Consider the following 19917-nt stretch of genomic DNA (forward strand, 5'->3'; position numbering starts at 1 on the left):
TCATCTTAGCTGGCTACTGTTCTGTGTACAGTCCCGCTGCTGCCGGAAATGCCATTGTTTGGTGCATGGCTGTGTTGGTGAACATATCGGTTGCCGCTGAGATATACTATTTTGTGATAGTGGTGTGTGTGTGTGTGTGTGTGTGTGTGTGTGTGTGTGTGTGTGTGTGGTAGGTACCAGCCCCAAAGTCTCACGCATAGTAGGCAAGTGCCATACCACTATCTATGCCCAAAACCTCTTTTGTCATCTTTATTCACGTAACTAATGACTCCGTTTCTTCCTGGGGGGGAGGGGAGGAGAAAATGAACACAAGAAACCAGCAACTGTTGTTCTATATCCACATGATTCTGTTATGCAATATAATAATTTTGGACATGGGCTGCCTTTAACAGAATTTAGTTTCTTTGAGCCTCCAAAATTCAAAGACATGAGGTTAGCTAGTCTTGTTAGTCAACTGTCTGGGGCTGTGGGCACCTCCTTGAGAACAAACACATCCTGACATGGCAGCGATTTTGCATGCAATTTCTAGGAGCACCTGGACCCTAAAGTCCCCCGGGAATCCCAGTGTAACCCAGTCAGGCATGAAACAGCCTCCAGAAGGCTGAGATGACTCAAGCTCCTCGTGAATTATCTTGACCAGATCTGAGTACAGATCCCCCAGCCCTGCACCTACGGCAGAGGAATCACACCATGGGCCATGTCACCTGGGAACTTGTGTAGGTTATTCAGCCCCTTGGTGCCTCAGTTTTACCATTTCAGGGTGGAATGACAAGGGCTCCTTGTGGTGCCTGTCGCCTTGGGCTTAAGTGCGTGTTTGTCATCACTGTTTTTTGCAGCAGAGGACAAACTCGGGAGTTATGCATGACCACTCCCAAGACTTGCCCCAAAGTCTATAGGCTGAGCATCCAGCACCCTGTACCCCCTACCCAGTTCCTCACAGACCTTGTTTTCAGTCTCTATAAACTGGAACCCAAGCAGGGTGCAGGTGCAGGGGCTGCTTCCTCAGGGAGCTTAACACCGGAGGATGGACCAGACAGGGGCAGCGTGGAGGAGTGATGTCACAGGTTGAGAAAGGGGTGGGGATCCAGATAGAGTGAAACCAGTCAGGGAGGGAGGGGGAGGAAGGAAGGAGCCATTGTGCTGCCCAGAGGAGACCTGCCTGCTCACCCCCAACCTGGAGGTCACAGTCACAGTAGCTCGGGATGAGGGGGGACTAGATCATGCTGCAGAGTGGCCTTCTGGGAGTGTCCAGTTACAGGGACCTGGGAACCGCCCTGGGCTGAGAATTCTCCAAGTCCCCTCCTCCCTGCTGCTGTGAGCCAGGCTGGGGAAACACTTTCAGTTTTGTTTTCTTGTGTGCAGTAAAGGAAACTCCACAGAAGTCCTCCGAGGAGCAGAGCATGGAGGCTGACTTCCAGGTGTGCAGAAACTGGTAAGAAAGCACTCTCTCCAGGGCTGGCCAGAGAGAGAGGGGCAGAGCAGAGAAAGCTATTTCTGAAGTGAGGGGGATGAGGGACACACCAGAGGGCAAGCCAGAAGGGACTGGAACTCCTGGGGTGAGGAGGCCAAAACTAGATCTCTTGAGTGTGGTTAGTGATGCTACACTCCCTCAGCATGGGCGTTTCAGGCTGGCTGGTCAGCCATGAAGTCAAGTAGCCAGGGACTTGTCCCTGGCAGGCTATTCATTCCTGGTGAAGCTTAGGTCCTAGTGTGGGGCCCTGGCAACATAGTCTTCCCACCCATCTGTGAGAGGGACCTGGAAAGGTGCTCCAGGGTTATTCCCACCCTCCCACCTGACAAAGGAGCTGTGAGGTAGAACTTGGAGGACAGAGCAGGGAGCAGGGACCGCATCTCCAAGTAAAGGGAGACTGTCTCTCAGCAGAACCTACCTGCTGCAGTCACTGGCTTAAGCCTCCCCAGGATCTCCGGACTCTGGAAGAAGTGCTGAGTGTGTAGGTAGGCAGAACAGAGAGCAAGCAGAGCAAGGAGACGTCACCCTGTGCAGCTGTGGGGACAGCCTGATCAGGCTAACAGCAGTGAGACTTTCCATGTCCCTCTGTGAACATGGCCCAGGTACTAGGCCCTGGGGCACCTCCCGTGGACAGCTGGCCCTTCAGGGCCATCAGCATGAGTGGGTAAAAGGAGCAGCAAGGTCATAGAACAACTATCCACTACACATTTCCAGTGAGAACACCCTGCGCTAGCAGACCCCCCCCCCCCCCGGGGTCGCAGCATCTCTCTGCATAGCTGTCCCAGGAGAGCCCAGGGACAGAAGACAGCTGGGTGGGCTTTTGCTCTTGGAGAGTTGGGAAACCCTTGGAGATTCTGAAAGCTGTTTCCACCCATGTAGAAAGTGGTGACCGCAGGACAACTGATATGTTATTTTGTTTTCATGATGGCTTTACTGAGAGATAAATGGAAAAGGATAAACTTCACCTCCCTCCATCTCTGAGAGTGGGGAGCACTTGGCACTAAGTCTAGGGTATTGCAGAGCAGCCAATCACTCTACTGAGTTGTATCCCCACCTCTATTTTTACTTTGCATTTTGAGACAGGGTCTCACTAACTTGCCCAGGCTGATCTCGAAATCTATTGCATAGGTAGGCCTTGAACTAGCCATCCTCCTGTCTCAGTCTCATGAACAGCTGGGATTACAAACCTTTGGCAACAGGCACAGCTGACTTGCATATGTTTAAAGCACACACTTTGGCATACATTACATACCTGTGAAACCATCCCACAACCTAGGAAATGAGTCTATCATCACTCTCGAAAGTTGCCCTGTTGCCCTGGTAACCCCTATCTACCATCCCTTCCTGTCCACTCTCCTGGGTAGTGCAGTACTTTGTAGACTGCCCTCACCATTATTTTATGATGGTGAATTTTTCTGCTTTTTCACCAGCACAAGCAGGGCAGGAGAGTATCATTGGCGTCACGGTATTTTCCATGCTTGAAGGTCTGGGAAGAGCTGGTCCTAGGTATGCAACAAAGCTTCATGCTTTATATTAAGACAACAAGCCTTTCTTTCTCCCTCACTTTATCCTGAAGCAAAAGAAATGTGGCCTCTGTCCACTTCGCCCTCCACGAGGCCCACTGCCTGCGCTTCCTGGTCCTTTGCCCGGAATGTGAGGAGCCCATCCCAAAGTCAAAGATGAAGAAGCACGCAGAAGCTGTGCATCAGCAGGTGAGCAGGTGGCAGTCTGGACAGAGGCCTGGGGTCAGGAGCTGGAGCCCAGTCCTTCCTGGCCCTGTGGGAAAGTCATTTCACCCCTCCGTGTCTGACCTCAGTTTGGGAAGAGAAAAGGTTTTTGTGTGTGTGCTACATTGAGGCTGCCCCATTTTTTCCCCTTTCTACTCTCTGCTGTGGAACTCCCGGCCTGGCAAGGCAAGGGGTCCATCTTAAGAAAGGCTAAACATCCTTTAGAGAATTGTAAGGAGGAGGCAGATGGGCCCAGCTCAGTCTTCTTTCCTACTTTTCTAAATCAATCTCTCCTGTGGCTTTATCTGAGAATCAAGCTCAGGCAATCATTTAGATTCAAACTGGTCCAACAAAAACACCTTTTGAGGCCTAGGTTAGGTGCTAGAGGAAAGAGAGGTCTCCATCCTCTAGGATCTCGTGGACCCAAGTGTGAAGCATGACTAGCCCGAGAGGCCAGGGGCCGAGGCTAGAACCCGCATCTCTGTGTACATGTGTTTGTATCCTAGTTAGGGTTACTGCTTTGATGAAACTCTGTGGCCAAAGCAACTTGGGGAGGAAAAGGTTTATTTGGCTTAAGGAAGTCAGGACAGGAACTCAAGCATGGCAGGAATCTGGAGGCAGGAGCTGATGCAGAGATCGTGGAGGGGTGCTGCTCACTGCTTTGCTTCCCATGGCTTGCTCAGCCTGCTTTCTTATACAACCCAGGACCACCAGCCCAGGGATGGCACCATCCACAATGGGCTGGGCCCTCCCCCATCAGTCACTAATTAAGAAAATGTCCTAGAGCTGGATCTTGTGAGGACATTTTCTCAATTAAGATTACCTCCTTTCAGATAACTCTGGTTTGTTTCAAGTTGACATAAAACTAGCCAGCACAGTTTGGGTAGTCTGCACTATGTCATCAGTATGTGCAGTTGGTCCCATGTCCTCCATCTTCCCACAGACCAAGGACATCCAACAGCATCCTGCCAAGTGCAAATTCTGTGACCTGGCTGTGCACCTCAGCAAGCTGGATGTCCACGAGTCCCACTGTGGCGGCCGGACAGAGCGTTGTCCACACTGCAACCAGCCCATCATACTCCGAGTGTTGGCCCAGCACAAAGAGGTGTGTCTGAGCGCAAAGGCCAGGTCTGAAGAAGGTGAGCATCAGAAAGAAGCTGGAGAGGGGGAGGATAGTTTCCAGGGCCAGACAGTCTCCTGGGCAGGATGCAAGGACAGGAACCCTTAACAGCACAGGGGAGAAGAGAGTGTCCAATTCTGTATTGGACTGGAGCAGCCTTCTTGTGTGTCTGCAGTGCCCTTCAGTGACTTATCCAGGGAAAACAAGAGGCCAGGGGTGGGGTGGAAGAGAAGAGGGAGAGAAAGCCATGGGCAATCCTAAATCTGAAGGGCTTTCTTCACATTCTAAAGACATAATCTTAGCCTGGTAAGGCCACCCAAGTCATCCTACAGATGAAAAATACACAAAGAGATCAGGAAACGAATAAAAATGGACAGTCCAGCTTCCAGCACTAAGCCTAGATCCTCCTTTTCCACCTGAGTGTATTGCCTATTTTTATCATTCTGTGATTTAAAAAAAAACAAAACAAAACAAAAACCTGTAAGAAGCAGAAGCAGCTTCAGGCAGAAAGGATTTACTGAGGCTTATGGTTTGAGAGCAAACAGTCTTATTACATTGGGGAAGGCATGATGGTGGGAACGTGAGACATGGCACTGGTCAGTCACTCTGAACCCACAGTGGGAAGCAGAAAGCACAAGACATGGAGCTGGGCTACAAAACCTCAAGGCCTGCACCCAGCACCCTACTTCTTCCAGTGAGGCTCTACCTCATAAAGGTGCCACAACTTGACAAAAGAGCATTAGTAGCTAAGAACCAAATGTTCAAACACATCAGCTCACCAAGAGAGTAGGGTGTTTACATCAAACCACAGCACTTAGCAATGGCCAGATGGGAGGCTGCTGCAGCTCCAGACTGTAGCTTCATATATCAGCTTTCCAGTATCACTTCAGATTCTCCCCCACCTCTCTCTCCAGTTCCAGCGCTGGGGGATTTGAACCTAGAGTCTCATCCACGCTAGGCAAGTGCTCTACCACTGATCTCTCTATAGACTGTTGACCCAATTCAATGACCTTGTTATAGGAGTGTTTGCCAAGAACACAGTTGCCAATGTTTCACATCTTTTGTTGATTCCATTGTTGTTTTGACAACATGATGGCATGTGGAGAAACTGTGAAACCCCTTAGTAAGTCCCACCAGGTCAACACTCACTCTACCCAAGATCAAAATTGGCCAATAGAAAGCTAGGAAGTATGAGATTTGTGTACTTTTCCTTCACTCTATTGTGCCTGGCCTCCCACCCACCCAACAGTTCCCAACACCAAGTTCATTGACATCTTCAGTACAACACAACCTCAACCTGGTTGGATCACAGAGCTTGGAAATTGAGAATAGTTCAATTAGGCAGTCTGGGCATGAAAGGAAATGTATCGACTCAGGACCCCAAGACCAAGCTCTCAGCACAAAGCATATTCATTTGCCTCAGAGGGACAGAGGGCAGGGAATCAGAGACAAAAGATAGGAGATAGAGGAAGAGGGAGAAGGGGAAGGGAACAAGGGAAAGGAGGCAGGGGTATGTGTCCCGGAGGGACAAAGGATTGCCTCTGGATAAAAAGGAAACAGACTTAGTCCATAGGAAAATGGCAGTTTATAAAGGTAAAGGAAAGCCTGTGTTAGGATGAGGTGTTTAATTTTAATTGGGTATGTTAAGTGAGTCAAAGGTGGTTTTTGATGGCTGGACTTCAATACTTCGATAGCTGGACTTTGGTAGTCAGCCTCAGGAGGAGGAAGTGGCCAAGTAAAGGACTAGACCTTGGTGGCTAGCTTTAGGAATGTATTCTAATGGTTTTTTTTAGCAAGGCAGAGGGAGTGGGGGAGAAGGGCAAGGCCTGCCAGAGCCCCACGCTCCAGTAGGCTAGTGTCCCTTTGGGGCAGCTATGTATATAAGCCCTTTCAATTGCCGAAAAAACAGGTCTGCTCTAGGAAAAGGTCTCTTAATCAGTGCCACTGTAGTAAAAATGGCCATCCAGCCAGTTCTCTCCTTGACTAGGCTAGCCTAAGGATGGTCAATGTTCATGAATACAGGCCTTAGGAGCATCTTGGGGAGAGGTGGGCTAGCCATCGTCAAGAACAGTCATTTTGTGGTGTTTCTGTGATTACTCAGGGAAGAGAACTGTATCTCCTGGAAGGAAAACCCATTGCAATTACTGCAAACAAAAGATTCCAGAAAATAAGGATGTCTCCCATATGGTGAGTAGCAATGTCCCACTTTTTAGATGTGCATTAGCCCAGTTCGTACTCCAAAAGCAAGGCGTGAACAGCAGATTCCAGACCAGTTTTGCACGGCTCAGTTATCAAAGGTTCTGATATTTGTTATTTCACTTTGTTTTGTTTTGCTATGTTCCAAGGTTCTCTGGGCAAATTTGGCATGCATAGTTGGTTTTCATTTGTGCCTATCCCTTCAAGCAGCAGTTCTGGCAACTCCTGATGGCCCTGATCACCTCCGACCATCACCAACCTTCAGGACCTAGACTTTGCAATGTGGGCCTCAACAGGCCCTGCCCTGTTAGGCTTTCTGTCCATATGGCACTTAGCTGTGAACTCCCTGATGAGACGAAAAGGGACTTTTCCATTTTTCCATAATAAACCGATAGCATACTGAGTACTAAAAGGGGACTCCGGAGATGTCCAATGGTGTGGCTGGCTGACTGGCTGGTTTTACAGAAGAGCGAGCGCTGCCAGACTTAGCCCTCCATATAGCCTTGGGCGCTTTTTAGTGCATTGCTGAGCCAAGCTGCACTCTTGTCTTAGAGCTCTTCCTCCTGGGAAACACCACAGCTTCTCTCCCAGGAACTCATCTCCTCCCCGCTTCCCCATCCCGCCCCTGGAACAGAGAGCTGTTTATCTTTCTTCAAAAAGAAAAAAGAAAGAAAGAAAGAAAATAGGATATCCCAGCACTCGGGAGGCAGAGGCAGGCAGATCTCTGAGTTCTAGGCCAGCCTGGTCTACACGGTGAGTTCCAGGACAGCCAGGGCTGCATAGTGAGACACTGTCTAAAAAAACAAACACCCACCACAGAACATCAGAACTAGGGGACCTTAGAGATGAGCTAGCTCTTTTTTTTATATATATATATTGCAACAGCTGAAACCTGCCATTTCAGGCAGTGCCGTACAGGGGAGGGGCTTTTCATCCCCACTCCTCATCTTTCACAGCTGGGATTTTCCTCTCATCCAAGCCCCTGGTTACAGGATGAACCCCACATCTCTTGCAGTGTCTTGGTCCATTTGCCCTGCTGTAACACAAGACCACAGGCTAGGCAATTTCTACATGACAGAAATATGTTTCTCAATGTTCTGAAGCCTGACACTCCAAGTTCGGAGTGTAGTCATTTGGTGTCTAGGGAGGGCCTTGCTGCTGCCTTGCATGGCAGACGGCAGAAGAGCAAGCAAGCAGCTGGCTAGGCTGTTTGAAGCCTCTTTTATAATCCCATGTGTGTGGCAGGAGCCTTTGTGACCTTCACCTCCCAAAGGTGCAGCTGCCTATGACCCTATGGGTAACCTTTGGATTTTAATGTATTTTTTAGGGACTATGGAGAGACAAGGTTTCTCTCCATAGTCCTGGCTGTCCTGGAACTCACTCTGTGGACCAGGCTGGCCTTGACTTCACAGAGATCTACCTGCCTCTACCTCCTGAGTGCTGGGATTAAAGGCGTGCGTCATCATGATGGATTTATTTTTATTTGTGTTTACATACGTGTGTGTGCCTACTTATCTGTATGTGCACCACATACACGCAGTGTTTGTGGAGGCCAGAAGAAGGTATCAGATCCCCTAGAACTGAAGTTACAGGTGGTTGTGAGCTGCCTGATGCGGGTGCTGAGAGCCGACCAAACGGGTCCTCTGCAAGACCAGCCAGTCCCCTTTATGACTGAGCCATTTCTCCAGCCCCCCAAACCTGGATTTTCGAGGGACACATCCAAACCTCCATTCCCGCAACCTGAGACTTCTTTCTTCCAGCAAAGTCAGCTGTAACATCGAATGTCGGCCTCATATTATTCAGGATTAATTTTTTTTTTACAATTATTTACTGTGTGTGTGTGTGTGTGTGTGTGAAGGTCTTGTGGAGATAGGTTCTCTCGTTCCACTATGTGAGTTACTCAGGTCTTCCGGCTTGACAGCAAGCACTCTTACCCACAGAGCCATGCTGCTGGCCCTTCTTCATCATCTCCAAGTGTTTACAGGGAGAAGCCTTGCAGGTTCTCTCAGCTGTATTGTGCAACTATTACAGCTGAAGTAATTTATTTTAATTCGTGTGTAATTCACGTTTGCAGAAACAATGTCCAGCCTTAAGGACCGTGAAATATCTTCAGGATGGAAAGCCAAAACTCCTTCCTCCATCCCTTACAAGTCAGGTGACCGGAAGTCAAACACCCACAGTGAACAAAGATGTTCGTCCAAAGACAAAAAATAGAAACAATTCAACAAAGCAAGAGGCAAAGGACCAAAATGGCACCCTGGGTCTGCCTTTGAGGTCTGTGCTCCAGCAGAGGGCTGCTCTTGCTACAGGAGATGAAGCAGCCTATGACATCTTTCAGAGGTGCTCTCAGTGTGGCATCTTACTTCCCTTGCCTGTTCTAAATCAGCACCAGGTACCTAGCTCCCCCTCGACCCTGCTGCCTCCTCACCTGGCTGGGAACTAACTGCACAGTGTTTACCCAGAGGTGGGAGGGAATGGGGGATCAGAGGATGGAAGTGGGGGGATGGGAGATGGGGGTGGTGTACCAGTGTGGTGGCTGGACAGTTCCTCCCATGCTTCTTCCTGCTTCCCTGTGCCCATGCACATTCTCTCCAACACTTGCTATCTGGTTTGTGTCCCTTTCCAGTCACTGGGTCCCCTTGGAGGGTAGAACTGGATCTCTCCTGTCTGTGTCTACAGCTATACCAGGCCCGGACACATGGCAATGACCCAAGGTTGTGGAGTGAATGCGCGAAGCCCAGGGCTGTCAGTGAGCTCTTTCCAGGTGGAGACAGGCAGCTTAGACCTAAGAGCCGAAGGGTCTGGCTCCAGATGTGAAGGCAGCTGGTAGTTTGCCTCCAGCACACCCAGGTTTATAGCTGGCTCCCTCGTCCTGAGTTTTCCATTCAAGACTATCTTCTTTTTCAAGAAAGCTTTACTCTTTCAATGTTATTATTGGGAGGAGAATCGCACTGGTAAGCACGTGGAGGTCAGGGGACAACTCTATGGGGTCACTTCTCTCTTTCTGCCTCTATAAGAGTTCCAGGAGATGCCAGGTTTGTATAGCAAATGTTTTCACCCACTGGGCCATCTTCTGGGCCCCCAAGACCATTTCTTGTATTAATAAGAGTTGTCATTAGTAGTCAGCCACCATGCATGTTACAAACATTGTACAATGTTACATTGCTTGGCTATGGCTGACCTTCCTTATAGACAAGACAGGTTACTTTAACCCCATCCTACAGATGAGAAAACTGGGGGGATGCAGAACCATTTGAGGAACTTTACAATGTAAGCTCCAAAGTCTATGCTCTTAAGTTCTTGGCTAGAGGCCTTAGTTGTTTGATATTTTAAAAGAAACACAAAATATGGGCAGGTGTGGTGGTGCATGCCTTAAATCTTAGTGTAGCTGAAGTTTTCCTGTGTCCTGCCGGCAGTTGGGACAAATCTCTCCCACTTGCGTCCCCCAAGTAAACACACAGAGACTTATATTACTTATAAACTGTATGGCCGTGGCAGGCTGCTTGCTATCTGTTCTTATATCTTAAATTAACCCATTTCTATAAATCTATACTTTGCCACGTGGCTCATGACTTACCAGTATCTTACATCATGCTTCTCCTCACGGCGGCTGGCCACATCTCCCTCCCTCAGCCTTCCACCTCCCAGAATTCTCCTCCTTGTCCTGCTTACACTATCCTTCCTGCCTGGCTACTGGCCAATTGGTGTTTTATTTATCAATCAATCATAGCAACATATATTCACAGCATACAGGACATCCCACACCATCCTAGCACATAGGAGGCAGAGGCAGAGGCAGGTGGATTTCTGTGAGTTCCAGACCATCCTGCTCTACATAGAGAATTCTTAGATAGCCAGGACTACATAGAGAACCTGTCTTTAAAAAAAAAAAAAAAAAAAAAAAAAAACTGGATTTTGTTATAATAGACATTATTTGGTATCATATCAACTGATTTTCAAACTAACTCAATATCTTCATTTGCTTTCTATTGCTATGGTAAAACACTATGACCAAAAGCAATTTGGAAAGGGGTTTTGTTCACCTTGCTGCTTGTAGTCCATTCAGGGAAGTCAGGGCAGGAACCCACAGCAGGAACTGATACAGAAGCCATGAAGGAATGCTGCTCACTAGCTTGCTCCCTTATGACTTACTCAGCCTCCTTTTCTTTCTTTCTTTTTTTTTTTTTTTTTTTTTTTTTTTTTTTTTTTTTTTTTTTTTTTTTTGAGACAGGCTTTCTCTGTGTAGTTTTGCTGGCTGTCCTGGATCTCACTCTGTAGACCAGGCTGGCCTTGAACTCACAGAGATCTGCCTGGCTCTGCCTCCCAGGTGCTGGGATTAAAGGCGTGTGCCACCTTCACCTGACCTCAGCCTCCTTGCTTATAGCACCCATGGTACTACCCAAAATGGACTGGGCCCTCCCACAGCAATTATTAATCAAGAAAATAATCTCACAGACTTGCCTACAGGCCAATGTGATGGTGGCATTTTTCTCTATTGAGGTCCCTCTTCCCAGATGACCCTAGGCTGTGTCAAGCTAACAAAAAAAAAAAAAAGCAGCTGATTCAGCTAGGGTTAAAGGTGGATTCTTGTAATCCCAGCACTTGGGAAGACGGGGCTGGGGAGATGGCTCAATGGTTAGAGCGCTTGCTGTGCAAGCATTAGAATGTGAGCTCAAATCTGCAGAGCGCACGCAAAAACCAGGCACAGTGACTCATGCCTGAAACCCCTGTGCTAGGGGAACAGAGACAGGTGGGTCCCAGGTACTCGCTGGCCAGCCAGTTTAGCTGAAATAGTGATGTTGAGGTTCAGTGAGAGACCCTGTCCCAAAACAAAGCAGAGATGCAATCAAGAAAAGATACCAAGATGGCAACCTCTGACCTTCACCCGTGGGAGGATGGACCTTCACACACATATCTGCACATACGTGCAAACATCACAAACAATTGTTTTTAAAAAGGAAGGCTGAGACAGAAGGAGTCTGAGGACAGCCTAGGCTATATAGTGAATTCAAGACCAACTAAGTTATATAGTGATCCCCTATGTTGAAAAATAAATACATATATAAATAGTAAGAGAGAGGACTAGGTATATAGGTTAGTGGCAAAACATTTGTCCATCATGCGTAAGGCCTTGGGTTCATTCCTCAACACCACACATACACACACAAGCTAATTCTCCCCCCCCCCCCATGTCCGCAGTCACATCACTGAGGAAGCAGTTCCAGTAGCCCTCGGGCATCCTTTCAAAGCCTTATCTTCTCTAACATGAACCACAGGGTTGAATTGTCCGCCCACATTATCTTAGTATATTCATTACTCTGCCATTTACCATTTTTTACTTTATAAGATGAGCAGTCCTTCAAAAAGCGAGGACATTTTTTTTCTAATTTATTTATGCATGTATAAGTTTTATAAAAAATGAACTAATTTCATCCTTAGTGGAATATTTCCTTCCCCACTTTTCTCCATCCTTGACAGACTTAGCAAGTAGAAATACGATATGCCCAATCAAATTTGAATTTCAAAGAAATGGAGACTGGTTTTAATCTAAGTATGACCTGAGAAATTGTAAGAAATCCACCATTATGGTCCATTTCCCGTCTGCAAATGCATTTCAGTATAAAAGTGCCTTTAGAGCTCGCTATGGAATTGCTAGCAAGCAGGAGGCCCCATGCCTTCTCTGGCTAGCAGCTGGCACCCATTTGCCAGGGTGCTTCTTAGTTTACGTCAGGGTTGAAAAGTTAGTCTGCTACATGACTGAGCCTCTGGACTAGGATAGAAGTGAATCTCAACCCACCACCCCACCACCCCCAGGGTTGGGAGGCTATGCTAGAAAATCTAACTGGAGAGCCAACCTGTGAGGAAAGGTGGGCAGCAATTTTTCCCACCTGAGAACTATAAAAATCACTGTTCTGCACCAAATGGGAGCACTAGCCATTTTTACCGTTTCTCTCTCGAGACTTTGCAAGGCCGTAAAACTGCTTCAACTGCCTCTGTTTCAACACTTTTGAGTCTCCCGGACTCTCATAAAGGGAGAATCATTGTCTCTCATACAGTGATTCTTTGAGTCTCGGAAACTGAAAGTTAATGGGTCATCCTGTATTTTACTCGACAGCCCTATGATATACACGTTGGCAAACATGAACATCTGGGAGTGTTGTTATACACATCCTTCTATGCCTCAGTTCTATGACTTGGCACTAACCAAGTAACAGTGTTGCTCACTGATTTCAGTGGCTGCAAAGACGCCCTACCTGCGCCTCTTCCTGTTCTCCCACGATGTCCGCCTCCATTAACCACTACCCCAAGTCTCTTCGATGCCATTTCATCCCAGTCTCAGTCAGGCATGCCTCAGAACAAGGGACAGCAACGCCCAGAGACCAGAAACCAGCAGCATTGGAGGGGACTAAGATGTAGCTAGCTGTGTGGTTGAGTGTTGGTCTAGCACTCGCAAAGCCCTGGCTTTGACAGTCCCTGTTGGTGGGGAGGACCAGCTACAGAAAAGCAGTAAAAACTCAGCAACTTGTCTCTCACTTGAAGCTTTTTAACATCTATTTCCATTTCTTTAGGAGAAGTGCCGGAGGTTAGCTCATCAAAAGAAAAACAAGTGAGGAGAACCAGCTAGCCCCAGAGGAAAGAGGTCCTAGGATTCAGAAGAGTTCACACTGGCTTCCCAGTTCACACGGGCTTCCCTGCTTCCTCTCATGGTGGTCACAACTTTGTTTTCTTTACCAATCCCTGTAGTTGAATTTTTCCCTTTAATTTTTGACAGTTTCATACACGTTTACAGTGTACTGTAATCATACTTATCCCCATTGCCTTCCCTCATCCCCATCCCACTCTGTGAACCCCCTTTCTTCCCAACAGTTCCCTTCCTTCATGTCTTCAGCCTGCATGCCTGAGTGCTTTCGTGTGTGTGTGTGTGTGTGTGTGTGTGTGTGTGTGTGTGTGTGTGTGTGTGTGTGTGTGTGTGTGTATGCACACACATGCTGGCACACACATGCATGTGCAGGCCTTGTGCAGGTAACCACAGCTGACGTGTGCTCATGTTTACAACAGCCGTGGCCATGCTGGATCTCAGCACTTTGGGTGGTCTTTATTTAGGAAAAGAGTCAGCCTTTAATCGTTGAGCTTCAGAAAATGACCTTAGGCCTTTTCCTTCTTCTGAGCCAGACCTTGTTGGCCCAGGAGCTACAGATGACCGGGAGAAAAGGCCTTGTGTGCTGCCACTCAACTCCTGACTAAGTATCTTGACTCAACTGCTGGGTTTCCGAGAGACCCCAGCCTTGTCCACAGTTTCCTCCTGTCCTCTTTCTTGGCCTTCCTCATCGGTTTTCAGGACAAGAACGTGTTAGGAGTGTGGGGGCTCAAGGGGGGGTGATACAGTAAGAGAAAGGAAGTGGGAGGGGGAGGGAAGGGTAGAGCATGGAGAATTCAAGTTCCAGAAAGCAGCCACCACAAACTGAGCATTCTGCAAAGGCTGACTGAGTACAACTTCCAGGGCTGTGGAGAGGTTAGCTCATTGCCAGTCCGGCACCAAGTATCTTGAGCTGTCTCAGCCCCTTAAATAGGTACTTGTCGTCCACATCTGTGTGTGACCTAACATCCTGTGACTCTTAGTAAAGGTTTTGGAACATAAGAGCAGATTCCTACAGCTAAGAAAGTCATCGTACGGCACCTGGGGCCCATAGCAAGGTCTCCCTGCTTTAACATGGTTATTTGGGGCAAACTGAATCTGTATTTCTGGGGCATGATCACTCATATTTGGCTCTAAAATAAACTGTTTCTTCATCTCCTTTGAAGTGGGAGCTGTGTCTTTCACCTCAGAGAGGAGGAGGGTGACAAGGTGACAAGGGGGGGGACCTTTAGCAGTAAAGTAAGGGATAAGTGGTTGAGGCAGCTTATCTGGGGACTGACAGAATGCTCAACCTTCAGCCCCGGGCTTCAGCAAAAAGGTTACTTACTCACCAAGCAAGATGGGTCGGTTAGATGTGCACCACCTTCTGGAAACTGGGAAAGGAACCGAGCTCAGGCTTTGCTGGGTTCAAGTCAGATCTGCTTGCAGACCCGATTTGAAACCCACCCTTTGAGGGTGAGGGGCTACCTCTGAGAATAGGAGAGTGGAGGCCCACGGCTAGCGTGGGGGCGGAAGGAGGGTTCATCTGAGGACAGCAATGGAGGCCCAGAGCTTCTGGAGGTCACAACTGGAAGGAACGGACCTGAGCACACAGTATTGGGATCAGACCTCTTCCCTGCTGCAGAGGTAAGAGCAGGGAGCCTGGCGAGCTTCCCAAGGTGCGCCTCCCTCCAGCCTCCTGCCTCCGCCTGGCGCTTTCCTGGTGGGTCTGTGCAGCGCCCTCCCCAGCAGTGGATCTGGCAACTCCCGGTTTGGGACCCACCGACCTGGCGGGCTCCAGCGGAGCCAGTAGGTGACGGCGCGTCACAAAGGCGGCGGTGGCCTTGGCCGCTGCGAGGGCAGGGCGCTGCCCAGGTTGCTCTCAGAGTCGGCGTGGGAGCAGCAGCGCGGGCGGAGGGGCAGGCGCGCTCGGCGTCCCTGCAGCCCAAGCGGGGCGCAGCGAGTTGGTAACGGGAGGCCCAAGGCACGCACGCACCCGGCAGCTTGTGGCCCCGGCGCAGCCGCGAGGCCCGCGTGGGAGGGGCGGGCTGCCCTGGTGATGGGACAGCCTTAAGTTTTCGCTGGTTGGCAGCTGTGTCATATTATGGTGGACCAAGCCGAGGTTTGGGAATGCTAGCGTAGGTTCGAATCCCACACCCATACACTTAGAACACCACCTCACTAGGAAACTTTCTTGACCTCCCAACACCTTCCAATTCTCTATTTGCAAAGTGGGCATGTTCCCATCTTCACAGAAAAAAAAAATGCAAAAGTACCTTGGCCCCAACTCACTTACGGCAGCAGAGTTTACAGCAGCTCTTTCTACCTCCCAGCTGTATTTTCCACATCAGCTCGTTCAAGTATCCCAAAACTAGGAAAAAGGAATGACTATTCCTATTAACAGACTAGACATTCAGACACAAAGAAATTTACTAAGATTGCGGTAGCAATTGATAGGCCACTAAGTCCCATTACCTTCTGCCAGTGGGGGTGTCGTTTATTACTTGGGGGAGCCTTGAAAAAGTATTTAACTCAGGAACAGGGAAAGGCTCAGTGTGTAAAGCACTGGCCATGCAGGTGTGGGGACAAGAGTTCGAATCCATCCCCAGGACCCATATAAAGCTGTAGTTGTAATCTAGGCTATCTACAGCAAGAGAGAAATTGTAAAAAGACTGTGTTTCAAAAAAGGTGAAAGGTGGAAACCTATACCAGAGGCTGTCCTCTGGCCTCCACATATACACCACAGCACATGTGCGCACACACACATCTATAGCTCTGTAGCCCACCGACATATTCTTCTAGGCTGTGACTTTGCCTGGGTTTGATTATGTGACACCACCTGCCAACTCAGCATACACACACACACACACACACACACACACACACACACACCGTTCTGGGAAGCACCACATGCCCAGTTTATGAAGTGCTGGGGATCAACCCTGAGCTTTGAGTGTGCTAGACATGCACTCTGTTACCAAGCAACACCCCAGCTTTTGGTTTGATTTTTTTGTTTTTGTTTTTGTCTTCATTTTTCCATATTCCCTTTTGGCCTCTTGATCCACACTGTCCCTGGTAGAGCTCATAACCTTGGACAGTTCGTTTACAAGCAATCAAAGTTTTGTTTGCTCGTTTGTTTTGTTAAATAGACTTTACAAGTTCGTGATATGAAAGCAATTGTTACCCCCATCAGTGTGAGCACATCACATGCCTTCACGCTTCTGTGGCTTCACACATACTGTTCCCTCTGCCTGTAATACAGTCAGCTTTTCCTCTGCCACTGGGCCAGCCTGGTCTGCTCTGCATAGCCTACTCATCCTTCAGAACTTATCTCGGACATCACCTCTTCTGAGCAGCCCTCAGCTCTTCCTCCTTACACGGAAAATAGTCACTTCTTATCTGTCCTATCCCCACCCCCACCCCATATCGTGAGCATGCCTGGGTCTCCCCACTTCTCTTGCTGTGTTAACACTCACTGGGTGTTTTGTTTTCTTGGAGACATAGTCCAGGGTGACTGGGACTCGCTGTGTAGCTCAGGCTAGCCTTGAGCTTATGCGCCTTCCGCCTTAGCCTCCTGAGTCCTGGGATTACAGGAATATGCCACCACAGGCAGCTTCTCACTGTGCTGAAGTTGGGTGCTGGTCTGTGACCCTGGATGAACATGCAGTCTTCACAGGTGTGGGGTGTGTCCTGGACTCACTAATGCACCACCTACGTCTGACCCGGTGTCTGATACAGTACAGTAGAAGCACAGAGAAGGTTTGTTCAATTGAGTTTGATTTCTGCTTGGCTGGTAACAGTCTTCCTTTTTTATCCCTCACAGAGAACACGTGATTGTATTTCTTTCCCCATTTTGGGAAGCCCTGCTCACCACACTGCTACACTGTACATCCGGGTCCTTTGATGGACGAAGAAGGTGAAGTGACCCAGCCCCAAGAGCAGAGTTGCTGGGCCACTCTGCCAGATGTGTGCCTGCGACGTATTTTCTGGTGGCTAGGAGACAGGGACAGGTCCAGAGCTGCCCTGGTCTGCAGAAAGTGGAACCAGATGATGTACTCAGCTGACCTCTGGCGATACAGGACCATCACGTTCAGTGGGAGGCCATCCAGGGTACATGCATCTGAATTCGAGTCAGCGCTCTGGTACGTTAAGAAGTTTGGCCGCTACCTGGAACACTTGGAAATCAAGTTCCTGAACCCTTACAATGCTGTCTTGACCAAGAAGTTCCAAGTCACCATGAGAGGCCTCCTGTCGTGCCTCGGCAAGAGTAACAACCGCCTAAAGTCACTCTCTATCCAACACCTGGAGCTGGACCGCCTGGTCTGGAGAAACAGCATCAGGGGCTCGCTCATCAAGAGCTTGAGTTTTTTCTTAAAGAAAATGGGCAAACACCTGGACCATCTCAGCCTGAAAGGGGCCCGGCTGACAGTGGAGCAAGGCTGCCACATCCTCAACTCCTTGAGCTACCTTCGGAATGAGAACTTGGCCTCAGAGCTCAACATTGAGGACTTCTTCAGCCATCACCTGGCCGTCTATGGCAGCGCCCAGTTCAACAAGGCCATGGCTACATTCCACAACCTGACGTTCCTAACACTCAACTACAACTGTATCTCCGACGAGCTGCTCGAGACCTTGAGTGAGAACAATGCTGGCACCCTCCGGACCATGAATATCAAATGCCACGTTCACGACCCCCACGGCCAGGTAGTTTGGGGCATGTCCTGGGCCAAGCTGGCCAGGCAGGCCAGCAACCTAAAGGTGAACTTCTTCTTCGAGCGAGTCATGAAGTATGAGCGCCTGGCCCGGATCTTGCTGCAGGAGATTCCAGTCAGAAGCATCAGCCTAAGAAGTTGCTATTTCAGTGACCCAGACTGGTCCATGCGGCCCACTCTGACAGACATTCTGCCTCCTTCCGGAACACCCTGCAGGTAATTGTCAAGTGAGGCCCCCAGGAGCTGGTGAGGAGCTATTGCTCACAGGAAAGCCTGCTATTTGTCCTCTGCTAGGCTTCTACATGCTCACTTAATTCTTTGTCAAAGTTCTAGATGCGACCAAGCAAGCACACTCGCAGGCCTCCTACACACTCCTCACAAGACCACTGTTCACTCCCTGCACATGGGATTCAGGGAACTTCCGGGCTGGCTGTCAATCAAGAAAACCTCCCTTACCCTTATTGGAGAGCTGTGAAGCCTGAGCCAGGAGGTGCTTGCCAGCAGCAGGCAGCCTCTTCCAGCTGGCTCACAGCAGTAAACAGGCATCCCTGTGGTTCGTTCCTGTGGCCAGCAATAAGCTGGGGATGAGAAGAACCAAACTTGACAAAAAGCCAAATTTGACTTAAGTCCCTGGAGACCTCCAAGTTTCCAGGCAGTCCCGGCACCTCTGACCCCTTCCCCCCCCCTCAACCCTCCTTCTCCGGTGCTTTTCTAGAAGTTAACATTTGAGTTCAACAACAATCACGAGTCGCTAGATGAGCAGCTACATCTCCTCATCCTGGCTTGCCGAAAGCTGTTCTACTTCAAGATCTGGGCTTTCCTGGACGTTAAGTTTGTGGAGCGAATTCTGAAGAGCCAGGAGGAGGGGCAGTGCTCCTTGCGCACGCTAAAGGTGAGCACCCTCGGCTGTTGGCATGGGTCGAAGCGGGGCACATCTAGACTCGGCACTTCCGCTCTGATGCAGGTTGGAAATTGGGACAGGAGACAGACCCGAGACAGGCACTGCCCTTGATTCTGTCCGTGGGAGACGTCCAGCCCCACAGACAGGATCTGGACATCTCTTCTGCTCGGTCTCCCGTGGGCTCTACGTCCACGAAGCCAGCCAACTTTGTCTTTCCCAAAGATGTATATTTTTTTGATGTTACTGCCTAAGCATAGCATTCACATTATAGTAGGTATCATAATCAACCCAGAGATAATTAGCACACACTGTTCCATTATACAGAAGGGACTTGAGCAGCCACGCATGCACCTTAGATTCCAAAGGGGGTCCTGGAATCAATCCCTCACGGATACCAAGGGAAATTGTGCCTAGGCTTTTTCCGATTCAACCATTAATTGTGTGTGTAGATGCATTTAGATGTTTGTCAGGTCTTAAGTGATACAGTCATCTCTCTCTCTCTGTGTGTGTGTGTGTGCTGTTTCTTTATCGGCACAGGTGAGAATTTATACAAACCGATATGAGACAAATGAAGAGGACAGGACCCTACGGGAAATTTACAGGAAATACAGAAAGCTGATCGATTCAGAACTCAACTATTTTGTCATCGCCTACCCCATGATGTAAAGAGTGCTCTCCAGAGGAAGACATCTAGACGCACTTGGGACCTGAAAACCTGGTTCTCGGTGAATTACATTTGGGACTCGCATGCCCTCATCCCTTTTTCTTCTCTCTCCTTTTTGCCAGTTCTACACCATCATGAACAGCCTGGCAAAGGCTGGACTGCTGGTGACGGCAAGGCCCCCGAGCGTCTTTAAAGTGCTATCTTTGCCAACAATCCCGGCTGATCACCTTTTGTCACCAAAGTGCAGTTTGGTGTAGTTTTTGTTTTGTTTTGGTTTGGTTGGTTGGTTTGGTTTGGTTTTAGACAGTCCCACTCAGCCACAGAGCAAACTCAAAGTAGTTTTCTGCTAAGGGAGTCTGACTCCTGCTTACCTGAATAGATGTGACCAGCCAGTGAACAAACCTCCTACCAACCGACTTTACCCATTTGCAAATGCTTTGTAGCTGGGCAATGGTGGTGCAGCACACCTTTAATCTTAACACTTGCGAGGCAGAGGCAGTTGAATGTCTG

At 49.0% G+C, this 19917-nt stretch overlaps 2 protein-coding genes across 3 annotated transcripts; both read left to right on the forward strand.

The window, feature by feature from the left end:
• Positions 1-1112: 1112 nt before the first annotated feature.
• Positions 1113-14309, forward strand: Xaf1 (XIAP associated factor 1). Of its 2 annotated transcripts, none has more exons than XM_028888719.2 (6): positions 1113-1432; positions 3048-3183; positions 4142-4337; positions 6420-6505; positions 8589-8906; positions 13084-14309. In XM_028888719.2, exons 1-6 carry the CDS (start codon positions 1401-1403, stop codon positions 13123-13125), a joined length of 810 nt encoding a protein of 269 aa, XP_028744552.1. In that variant the 5' UTR covers positions 1113-1400; the 3' UTR covers positions 13126-14309. The 2 variants fall into 2 exon arrangements, with proteins under 2 accessions (XP_028744552.1, XP_028744553.1); XM_028888720.2 differs by having other exon boundaries at positions 8589-8854.
• A 106-nt stretch (positions 14310-14415) lies between these two features.
• Positions 14416-19620, forward strand: Fbxo39 (F-box protein 39). Its single transcript, XM_037200833.1, is given in 5 exon segments — positions 14416-15097; positions 16954-18036; positions 18039-18058; positions 18558-18734; positions 19281-19620. Coding segments are annotated over 4 exon segments (1329 nt in total). The 5' UTR covers positions 14416-15097; positions 16954-17033; the 3' UTR covers positions 19410-19620.
• Positions 19621-19917: the final 297 nt, after the last annotated feature.

Source organism: Peromyscus leucopus, chromosome 8b, assembly GCF_004664715.2.
Source record: "Peromyscus leucopus breed LL Stock chromosome 8b, UCI_PerLeu_2.1, whole genome shotgun sequence".
Lineage (NCBI taxonomy): Eukaryota > Metazoa > Chordata > Mammalia > Rodentia > Cricetidae > Peromyscus > Peromyscus leucopus.